This window comes from Anoplophora glabripennis, unplaced genomic scaffold (assembly GCF_000390285.2).
Source record: "Anoplophora glabripennis isolate ALB-LARVAE unplaced genomic scaffold, Agla_2.0 scaffold9, whole genome shotgun sequence".
NCBI classification, from domain to species: Eukaryota; Metazoa; Arthropoda; class Insecta; order Coleoptera; family Cerambycidae; genus Anoplophora; species Anoplophora glabripennis.
The window spans coordinates 2,257,270-2,269,777 of NW_019416258.1; the positions used below are offsets into that span (position 1 = coordinate 2,257,270).

Below are 12,508 nucleotides of genomic sequence, written 5' to 3' on the forward strand. Positions count from 1 at the left end.
ATTCTTGATAAATATTCATTACCACCCTATTATTATTATTATTATATTAGGGACCCCGTGGATCATAACTGCCACAGTATTTTCTGATTCGGAGCTATGCCCATTAGAAAAATGGCATAATTTCGTCGAAAAATTTTGTTGCGTTCGCGTAGTGTAAATTGTTAAACTATTTGTTCGAAAAATGATACTTTCAACTGAATTGTTACTTAAAAATAATGCGCAATAAAAAAATCCTGATAAAAAAAGGAAAATGGATTTTAATATCACTTTGAAAACAGCGCGTTGTATTAATTATTTCTATAAATGGAGGCTGATTGATAGTTATGCGATTTAAATAAATTGTGAACTATAGCACATTGCGTTAATCCAATGTAAACAAAAACAAACTAATATATTTTTTATGTAGGACAGGTCATAGTACGGCTTGTGATAAAGCGTCAGTACGCATATTTGTTGTACAACTCCTGCATTGTAAATCCCATCGTAGTTAAACAATGATGAAGCTTACTCCTACTGGCGTATTGAAATATAATTAAAAGGTTATTAAAATTTATAAAATCCATTTTCGGTAGTGACGTACTCCCAGGCATATCATCGGAGCTATTTAAAACTGTATTTATGTAGTTTTCAATAATTGTAAATATTACGGAAAGATCAATAAGGTCAGAAACGGTCAGAAACATACATGTATGATTTAATGCCGTCATTATTCTTTGTTGAGATTGATGTCAGTTCAACAAATGTATTTACAATAGAATAAAAATATTGTTTTATGGAACACGATAAGGGAATAATGGTTGCACATAAAAAAAATAAAACATTTGATAAGATAAGTGTCTGCATCCTGACAACTGTTTTCGATATTTAAAATATGTTTGTAAACAGGTATGACTTTGGATGTCTAAATTACACTGCTTGCCCTATTTCAAAGTGATTTATAGTCCAAATCGTAATGCGCTGTGCCGTCATGTAAACGACGTATGTTTTATTAACGCGTTAACAGATTTTGCAAGTAACATTACCTCGTAAGTATATTTTAAACAAATATTTGAATTTAAAATAAACTGACAGTGAAAGTTGCATTTAATTACTTGGGTATGATATATGTCAATAGGTTGTCGACAATATTTAAACGAATTAGATTTGTGGAGTATCTCAGGAAAAATCTAATAACCTGTCCTGGATATACAAAATATTAATTCGTTCGTCCAGACAGCTTTAATTAACTGTAGCCGCGCTTTAGTGGAACGAGGGGAAAAATCAGTCGAATATAGACCCATTAGGGACGGTTTTGTTATTAATAAAGCATAGCCTACTGAGCATATCAAATAAATAAACATTGTATTTGCATTAACGCTTTGCCATTAGCAATCCGACCAATAAAATTAAAATCAACGACCAGGCACGCTCTAGTTCTTTTTCGATTTTTGTCTAGTACTCGGTTCAAAACGCATGCGGGAGGGGAAGAACAGTTATTTCAGGTAATTTTCACGTTTGCACCAAATCAATACCGGTGAAAATAGACGTTTGTTATAAACCATAAAGAACTATCGTCCTTCTTTTTTCAAGATACACAGCGTTAGTGATTTTTTAATGGTTTTCCAATATTTATAGACGTAAATCATATACAGGGTGCTAATAAACTTATGTCAAATATTTTTGCCACAATACACGGTTTTGTGTCGAGTAAAACGTAATTTTAAAATTTGAATTTCTTCAACATTGCAAGGAGCCACCTTTTATTTGCTTGCATACAAGCTTCAGCGCGACGTATCCAATTCGCTCGCACGCGTTGCAGCATTGCCACGTTTTCTCGAATCGTAGTACAAGCTTCGGCAATACGATGTCGCAGTTGGTCGGTGTCACGAACTTCCGTGAAATACACAACACTTCACATATCCCACAAAAAGAAGTCTAAAGGGGTGAGGTCCGGGGACCATCTAACTAGCCTGCCGCGGCCTATCCAGCGATCGAGAAAAGTAATGTTTAGAAAGTCGCGCACTCTCCGAAATTAGCGTCTGGGCGATTCAAAAGGTCCTATTAAAGTGTCATTAACGATACCGGCCCACACGTTCTCTGAAAAGTGTAGCTGAAAAGCTCCGCGACGTATTTCGTGTGGATTTTCGATAGTCCAGTGGTGAGTATACCATTTCGACTGAAACATGCTGTGGTAAATTGAGGCTTTTTTTCATGATCCTTGAAGCAATCATTCGTAAAAACCTCGACGTAGTGGAAAACCCTCAGGAGTAAGCGCTTGAACACGTTGAATATGAAATGGGTACAACTGAGCTTCTCGTAATATCCGCCACACAACAGAATGCGAAATATTTACTTGCTGTGCGATATTTCTGGTGCTACGATGCGGATTTTCTTCGATGAGATCTAAAATCATCTCCTCGACATTTAAGATTCTTAGTGGTCGCCATTGGCCATCGTCGCGACCTGGAGGGCATTTTCGTTTGCTTCGCCATAAATTATGAGCATATCATAATATTCGCGATTCCTAAATAAACGCGCCACTTTTAAAAGGTTTATGTTAATGTACTCTCGAAAAACAGCACAGCAATCACTACAACAATGTATTACAAACTGACTTCTTTCGAATACAGTCCGGCTTCATAACCTACAAACTCGTGAAAAATGTTACAGAATTTTTTGTAAGTACTCGCCGCGATAAAATACATGTATTTCAGCAGTTCCAAAACAGTTTTAAATACATTTTTAATTAACTCTTTTCTCTATGACCTTAAACTTCCGATACAAGTTTGTGATCAGTTAACTCAGTTTTTGCTCCTTTTTCACCCCTTTAAATTCTTGATAAATATTCATTACCACCCTGTATATGAGCGTTTGTTATGCCACAAATTGGAAATATCCTCGGTACGATTTGCTTACAAACTTGGAGAGGATATTTTTTGTAAAAATGATAAATACCACATTGATGCGATCGAACTTTTTTGGTACTACTGACTACTCCTATGGTTTTGCCTCTGTTTACAACTATTGGTTCATGTCTATTTGGAAATTAATGTACACAAAAATGTGCAGCTAACTGGCAGTTTCTATACATAATTATGCTTAAGCACAAAAAGAAAACACAGTTAGGATCTGGAAAAATAAAAAACTAGCGCCGTTTATATTTAATACAAAAACGGGACAAATAAGCAGGTGGCATGCCATTTACGGCCAAAAATATTCATTTGTTTTTGTGTAACATGTAACTGTTTCTATTTTATTATTAATTTCAAGCGCCGTTTTGCGGGTTCAATGATTTCGATTGTTGAAAATTCTCCCCAAGTATGTAAATACTATATAACCTTGTCAAAAATCGGTAAATCGCTTCGGTTTCGATAAAAAGCGCAATAATTGGAGACACGTAATTAATTTTTACATGCTATAGAATAATATCGTTTATTAAAATAATTGCAAAAACTAGGTAATTTACATGAAATAAAAAGTTGTCCCACACGCAGCAAAAAATATTGTGGAATTTAATAAAACATATACTAGTACGTAGTTACTGCTTTTAACGAATTGAAAGGTCATTCAAAGCCAATGGAAAGGACAATGTTTTCTTTAGAGAATATAATTATTTCTTTACAATAATCGTAATTATTGGAATGCCTGTTTAGTAGGTTTTTTGGAAAGAGTAGAACAAATCAAATCAGAATGATTCAATAATTTGTTCACTCGAATTGAAAAAGTTATTTATGGATTTTAAAAAGATCGACTTTTACTATAGGGTCATTCCATGTCAATTGTCCCAAAGCTCCCAAGCGACCATCTCCAATCTTCATGAAATTTTACACATAAATAGGCCTTGATCCTAAATTGAACTGGGTAAAATATTAGACTCTAATATGCTTTTGTTCACAAGTTACAGGCTTTGGTCTACAGAGCTTAAAGTATCTTAAGTTATTTGTGCTTGATTTCAAAAACTGGCACCAATTTGCAATTTAAGTTTGACTACAATTGCTTTTTTATTTGCGCGACTGGATTTGACACAAAAAGTTGTCCTAGTCAGCTAAATTTCATCTTTCTTCGTTGATCCAAACTGAAAAAACAAGCAATCAAAGTTGAGGGATTTTGGAGCATGCTCGTGATAATTGCAAAATGCCTCTGTAGAGTAAAGCCTATAACTTGTGATCAAAAGCATACCTATTAGGGTCTAATATTTTACGCCGTTTAGTTTAGGATCAAGGGCTATTTCTGTGCGAAATTTCATGAAGATTAGAGATGGTCGTCTGGGAGCGTTGGGACAGTTGACATGGAATGACCCTATATTTAACCAAATCAAATGAAGAAATTAAATTCTGAACAACTTTGTTCATATAAGCTTATCAGTGTCTCTGTTTAATTTATTGAGATTGCTATAATGATGATTAAATTTGATTCACTTTGCATATAAACGTTATGCTTAAAAGTTGATACAATTGAGAAAAGTTTAGGCGACTTTAGAAAAATAAAATGTTTTTAATATTTTTTGCTTGTTTGGTCATTTTTAATTTAGAAGGGCGTTATTTTAGTTTAGGCTAAAATACCTGTTAAAAAATATGGGGATTTGTTGCCCAATTTCTAAAGCTTTAATTTATTTTGATTAAATTTAAATCGTCATATCGAAATAAAGTCACAAAAAACGAAAAATGTTACCTTTGATTTGTTTTTTAATGATGGTGCTTCTAATTTTATCTCGAACAATTTATGTTTTTACTTTATCAATATTATTCATAGAATCAATTTTACTACCATAAGAGTTTTTAATAATTTGAAGATATTATTTTTTCTGTGAAAATTAGTCGCACGTTTATTTAAAAAAAATACCTGGTGATTCGACCTCCAACTTTTGTGATTTCTCTCGAAAAATACATAAGAAAATAGTGTTAGGGATCCCAAAATCCTTAGAAAAATTGTTTAATATATTCCTTCTTTCTAGCAGAACAAACGTCCTATATTTAAAAATCTATCAAATAAAATAGGTACAATGCTTTTGGGACCGCTGAACCTGAATTCGGGGATAGTTTAGCTATTTAAGGTCACCTGGAGGCCAGGTAAAGGTCGTTTCAAGGTCAAACTGAAGAAGACTAGAATTTTATAGATTATATTAAGAAGATAATTAACCGTGTTACAGATATATTCATCTGGATTGAAATGTTGGTTCCTGTACAAAACTCTACAAGACCTACAGTGACCTTGCAATGATCCTGATTAATGGTCAAGAACAAGTAAACAATCAGTTGATTAGAAAATACTCAATTTTCAGACAAATCGACTGGTGCCAACTTTCCATTTGTTTCATGCGGGGCTTGAATTGAGATTAAGTCAAATGAAATGACCTTGACTTGATTTCTAGGTGACCTTATAGGGCTAAGCTATCCCCGAATTCATTCCACCCTCAAAAAAAACTTATATACGCACTGGTTGAAATTCAATACAAGCCTTTTCTTTAGTTTGATCTTGAAATGACCTTGAATTGACTCGAAGGTGACCTTTAGGGTTACGCTATCTCCAGATTCAGATTCTACGAGCCCAAAAACCTATACAATTACTGGTAATTTTCTTCAGTTTGACTTTGAAACGACCTTTACCTAACCTCCAGGCGACCTTAGATAGCTAAGCTATCCCCGAATTCAGGTTCAGCGATCCCAAAAGCATTGTACCTACTGGTCAAAATTCATTACATGCCCCAGTGTTTGAATCCATCAATATGAAACTTCGTGAAGCTCTTTATCTCTGAAACTATTCATAGGATCACTTTGGGCCCATGACAACTTTTGATCAGAAAGTCAAACTTAACATACTGGAATTTTAGCAGAATCGACTGGGACCCATTTTCCATTGATTTTGTGCGGGGTTCTCTAATTGTAAGTAAATTATGTGGATGTGTTAATAAAATTTACTTAAAAAAGTCATTATAATCTTCCGTTTCATAAAAGTAAAATATGATTACTCATTTTTATGTCCTATTACCTCAACGATTGTGGTATTTTATGTTGAGGCGCCCTGTATATCACACGTTATAGAAACTGTCGAATCTCGAAGTAGAAGCGAGATTTAGATTAGGTAAATTAAATATATCTAGCGTCCGGAATCGTTTCTTCCAATGGCAAGCCACTAAAACCAATGTTTTATAAATAGTATATTGGGACAAAATGCAACAAAATCACGAAGAGTCGTATAGACTTATAAAAGATCGGCAACGTCTAGCATTCCTAAATATATGCGTACATGCATTTAAGGCATTGACCTCGCGGATGCCTCAAACTACATTTATTCTTACTCTTGCACCTTATTCATCGCGGTATCGATACCGTGCCCGACAATACCCACTTCCGCCTATAGGTTTCTTTTGGTACTTAGGAAAACACTTGCGTTGTTGAGCTAGTAACGTCTTGAATTTCAAACGGTATAGATTTACATTGTTCCATTATATCCCTCAACTGTACCAGGTCAGCTCAAGAGGAAAATGTTAATTTCGATCAACGCTTGCTTCCGTTAAAAATGATGGATAGTCCCATACGTATACACAGCATCATTGAAAAAATTTGATAGATAACACGATTTTCTAGCAAAATTGAAAAGTTTATCGTCGTGCAATAATTATCGTCACTGACAAAACACGTCAAAGAAACGCGCGATGTTCAATTTCACATGGAAATAAGTGTTTCTAGAACTAAATGTTTTAATTATAATTTAATATTCATGTTTTTTAGTTTTAGATAAGATATTGATTACCAATAGCCAAAAATGTGTACCAAATTTGGTAATAATCCTCCATTTGGTTTAGAAGATATTTAAAAAAAGAGGTGATCTTCAAACTGCTATAATTTCTTAGAGTCCGAATGGGCTCATTTAGCAAATTTCTTTTAATTCATATTCAGAAAGTATACATCATAGTTAGTTAATGTGTAAAAAATCCGATTTTTCAACAAACCACACGGTAGCCATGTTGTGACGACATACCACTCGTTAGAGGCTAGCCCCCAAAGCTGAGTTCCACATACTTCAAATGATATTTGTACTCGTATTTGTATTTATAAAGGCAACCAAAAATAAACAAATGTGAACTACACTGTAAAAATAAAGTTTCGGAGTGAAATTATTGTGTACATTTTCACTCAATATCGGGCATTTTGATCATTTTACTCATTTGTGAATATATGATTACTTTTGAGTAATCATGAGTACCGATTACTTTCGGTTTAAGTAATCGGTACTTTGTATTCGTTACTTTGATTACTATGAGTAGTGGCTTCAAAATATTCTAAATAGAATAGTAATCAGTAATTACCTATTTGACATACAGTACTGTAAGTTATAGACGAGTAAATATCAAACCGCATCATATTATGAATATAATCTAACCTCAATTTCTCTTAAAAAACTAATGATGCAGTGTTAATATCTGAAATATTAAGGTTTGTTTGATAAAAAAATAATTATAATGCAACGATCAGATTACGAATATAAATATATATTTTGGAAATAAACAATCAGTTTTAAAATAAACAAAAATAGAAAGTACATATTATTTTTTAGTAAGTCTTATGCATATTTTTAGTCTTTTATAGGAAAGATTTTTTCTAATATAAGTAGGTATAAAAATATGGTACACAAAACAAATAAAATTGAATGCAACGTAACAATACAAGTACTCGTTTCGCGTCGATATAATATGAATAAGTGTCAAGTGAGCATTGCATAAGTAAGTATCCATATTCCATTAGATAAAGTACTCTGTATTGTCTATATCCAAGAAGTAATCAAATAAGCAAAAGTAACGCATACTTTTTCAAACGAATAATCGTTACTTGGGATTCAATCGAGTAACAAGTACTCACGTAGGTAACGAACTGATAATTTTTCGACATCTCTCCAGAAAAGCGTGATCGCCAGGAGAACAGGCCTTAGCCGGTGGCGGCGGATCTCAGCTCAGCTGATGGGTCTCAGCCAGGACAGGAGGATGCCCCGCGAGATGAATTAATTTCAACACTGTATATCATATCCCAATTAAAATCATTTAGGAGTGATTTATTTTTGCACTCAATATTTAGTTAATCACAAACCAAGTCTGAGTATAAAAATAAAATGACTCAATAATAGTTAAATTTAAATCATATTAGAGAAAAAATGACTCAAAATAGAATCAAAAGTCGCTCAATTGATAGTTAGCAGTAACTCGGATATGAGTAAAACTCATTTCTGATGCAATAGTTTCACTCACAATCAGTTGTACTCATACTAATAGAGTGAAAATTTCTCTCAATCGAGTGTGGACAGAAATTGATATATTATTGAGCAAAATTGAGTGAAATTTGAGTGAAATTTTTTTACAATGTATAAAAACTAATTGAAGAAACGTTATATCAAATTTTGATAAAGAAGGATGATTTTTCAAAACGTTGTAGTCCCTGGTGTAAGAAGGGAATAAGCGCCAATATGTAAATATTCACTAAAGGAAAAATATTTCTATTTTAATACGGTGCATATTTCATTTTACCGAGATATAAAGGCAACACTTTTGTTTAAAGGCAGCGCAACCTTGAAACTTATTTAATAATTTAGTTATGTAAATCAATTGAATACTCCATTTATAAGGAAGTTGATGTCAACTTCCTGCCAATTCGGAAGCAAGTAGCAGGAAATATTTTAGACAACTGCTAGACCAATTAAGTCCACGCTTTGCAGAATTTGTACTCTACCAGCTCATGTTGAGAATCAATTACAGTAACTCAGTTCAGCTAAATTACAAGCTTTCAAAAGTGTCTACAAATTTTCGGTGAATTTCAATAAAGAAAGGTTCTTTATTGTTACGTTTAATCAATATATTCGTCTGGTCTTTTATTCGAATACAACAGTTGGTAAATGTTTGGAAAACTAAATAATAAATTATAGTGTCTGTACTGTTTCTTCGAACTCGGGGTATTGCCAGCAGGTGCCGATATTCTTTATGAAATATTGAACAATTGTTAAAGCAGCAGTTATAATGGACACAATCCTTATAATTTCAAACATATGTTTAAAATAATTTGTGTATAAGTCGTATAAGTTATCATCAAGTAAATCATTTATGTTTAAAAATGTGTCAAAACATATTCTGGTCAGTATGTTAATATAATTATGACATCAAATTAGATCCGATTTGTAAAACATAAAATCGAACGCAACGAAAAGTACTGACGCACGTACTGTTAATATTAAATCACTCGTTATTTTAATATTCCTAATATATTTGTCTTAAAGCTGGCCACACACTACGTAACTTGAAGAAGTCATAAAGACTACAATAAAAAAAAACGTGCGCATAATGTACAGTTTTATGAAACATATCGTGTTTCACCTGTGTATTCTATTTCTTTTATTTACATTTGCCTGCCGTTGTACTATGTATCTACACTGTAATGGTTGCGGCTGTTGTTTATACAGCTGTCTGTCGCCCATTGTGTTATCATTGTATTGTTTGAACACGTTAATCTATATCACCGATTACATTATTTTGGTAGTGCAAAACGTCATTTGTAGTCAATAATTTATACATTTTATGGAATATATTTATCCATAATCTGCAATTTAAAACTGATGGTTTAAATATAAATCTAGGGATAAAAGTATCTTAAAGTTATATTAAGGGAATGATACATCATTATTGAATAATATATTAGCTTGGTGCCATCACTGCCATCTGTACGTCAGTTGTATAACGAGCGCTAGATTGCTATAATTGTTTAAATTGGACGTAAAAAAATTACTTACCAATGGAAGGCATTGAAGTGAAAATAAACTAGACCCAGTCCATATAAGAATGTGGTGTCTTGCCAGTGGTTTTCTGCTTGAGTTTTATAAAACATCTGATAAGCAGAAAGGGCTAAAAACAAACACGTTTACTAGGGGCATGGTATTAATAGTTAAGTGTGTACCTTTTCTGTAATCTTCCAGTAACAAATGGAAGTGTCCTAACTTGACCCAAGTTTTAGGGTCTATACTGATTTTTTTAGTTTGACAGTTGTGGGGCTCATTCTCGTTTTGAGCCTTTTGTTGTCTTTTAGCCTGGACAACCATCAACTGCAGATATTTGACAGCCTGTAAATATATTTTGATTAATGAGCACTAGGTCATTGAAACAAGTTTGTACCTTTTGCACCAATGCCTTCTTTTTCGCATTTTCGGGTTGATTCAATAGTAAAAATCCATATTGCCGGCTAAAATAGAAACGGTGAAACTGACATGCATTTTCACAATTTATGGCTATATATTTACCTGTCTAATTCCGACAAAATATGCAATTCTTGGGCTGTCATGCTAATGTCGTCTAAGTCCTCAGTACGACTGTTTGTTTTACTCATTTTGCGCAAAAGTATCGTTAGTGGCAGAGAATATACGAATCGACTTTAACCGACTTACACCTCTATAAATAAATCGAAATAACCCAGTTTAATTTTGCAAATGAAAAACACGCACAAAATATGACCAACTGCAGCCATATCTAAACACCACATGATACGACGACATCTGCCGATCGATAATTAACTAGGCACTTCGCCATTAGAGGCCGCATGACGGATGCTCTCAGCAAATCCTTACTTACAGTAGTAGCCAACAGATGACACCTACTGTATCTGCATATACAAGGTAGAAGGTGAAAAACTTTAAGATGCGAAAAAGTAAAGGCTTTTGTATTTGTGGGGTTAGAAATTGCAACCCTCTATGGTTTTTTCGGCGTTGAAAATTTACACTTCAAAAATTGCCGTGGGTCACTTAGAAACTCTTCTCTTGCATTTTTTCATTAATATGTGCCAATTTTTAGTAAAAAAATAAAGCACAAAAGTACCACAATCTTCCCTTTTTATAAATACTTAATTGTTTATTAAGGATATGCAAAAATAATACATTGCTCTTTATGAGACCGTTTTCTATATCGCGTTATTCCGCATCATACGATGTTTGACATACGTCTTTGGAAATTCCTATCGTGTTCTGTCCCCTGTATAAGTAACTTTTTAATTTTAGGGATGTAAGGTATATTTAATTAGTAAAATTACACAGGTCGACAATGCGTTGGCATTTTATAAACCTTTAGCTTCAAATATTAAATGTCATCTGTTGACTTGTTAAGTAAGGATGTGTTGAAGTTTTGTATTAAAGATTTAAATGCTCTGTTTGATGTTTTTGTTTTTATTTGTACTAATGTCAAAATTTTCAGTTGTCCAGAAGATATTAAAATTGGAAATGGTTCATGAAGAATACACGCTAATGCCATAAGGCATTTGAAATGTATGTACCAAGTAATATTAAAGGAAATAAGATTCTTGACCCACTTTTTCTATGATGTACTTCAAAGGGTTTTATTAATCTGATGTCTTGTTGTAACTTTTTAATTTTTATAACTGAATACATGGCTTGTTAAATATTGTTTTATTTTGGGCAATAGAAACCAACCTCCTCGCGGTGTTGCCTGGTAACAGAAAATTAGTTTTCGTAATAATAAACACTGTGATTTATTTGATTGTGTCAAAAATGAAATGGTTTAAATGTCGAGCGGAAAAAGAGGTACAATAAAATAAAAAGTGCATATGTAAGAACCCATTATGGATATATTTTCCTGTACCTCACCATATGTCACAATATTCTTGCGGAGCAAAGATTGCCATTGTTACCCTTGCGCATCACAATATTAGTGTCAAGGACACACACTTGATGATATTTCTCAGACTACTCACAGGGATAACATTGGTTGGAAATTCGAATAAATCACCCTGAATATTAATACAGTATTTCTCATTTTCTGGCTAAGGTCTCATTACCTCAATTTTTATTTTAGATGGATGAGGAATTTAAGTTATCTTCATAGAAATTGCATACTGGACTCGAATTTTGGGATACCCTTTATGTATATCTGTTGTCTTCAAAGACATCAAAGTGCAAATAAAAGAGAGTAACAAAGGAGGCCATGTACAACAAATTATCGATTCCTCAGTTTTTATAAGGTTTTTATTTTTGTAAATGGACTCATTTGTAATTAATTTGGTCCACCACTTTTGCTTATACACCCTGTATAAATGATTCTAATATTTATAAATTAATAGGTAGAACTCTTCAGTTTATCGAAATAATGATTCATATACGTCTCGCTAGATGACGCCTCTATTACTTTGATTTTAGATTTCAGGGAAGTAAGGAATAACATTTTAAATATTATTAGAATATTGTGAGGATCAATTTTTGTTGTTGTTTTTGTTGATTCGTCAAGCTAAGTAACTTGAGGTTTTTGAGCTGTTTGATTTAATAAGCTTTTCTGAAAATTCACTACTTGATTTAACCTGATTTTTTAACATAACTGTATGACTTGAAACGTGCCGGAATAAATGGTGGCCCAAAAAAGTCAGACAATAATCACATATTCCTTATATAAAAATAAGTGCACTTAAGTCAACTTACCTTTGCGCTTTGTTTAAAACAAGGAGTGAAATTAAGTGAACTAGCTTGAAAATCGAATCAAGTCTTGGCTTCCTAG

At 33.1% G+C, this 12,508-nt stretch overlaps 1 protein-coding gene across 1 annotated transcript in view; it reads right to left on the minus strand.

Moving 5' to 3' along the window:
* LOC108909357 (lysine-specific demethylase 6A) overlaps positions 1–10,471 on the minus strand; it is a 72,575-nt gene extending 62,104 nt beyond the window's left edge. The window contains exons 1-4 of the mRNA XM_018713678.1: positions 10,255–10,471; positions 10,130–10,196; positions 9,915–10,077; positions 9,751–9,862 (exon numbers count right to left, since the gene is read on the minus strand). Of these exons, the coding sequence (XP_018569194.1) occupies positions 9,751–9,862; positions 9,915–10,077; positions 10,130–10,196; positions 10,255–10,340 (428 nt within the window). The 5' untranslated portion in view covers positions 10,341–10,471. The remainder of the gene's footprint in view (positions 1–9,750; positions 9,863–9,914; positions 10,078–10,129; positions 10,197–10,254) is intronic.
* Between the last annotated feature and the right edge of the window lie 2,037 nt (positions 10,472–12,508).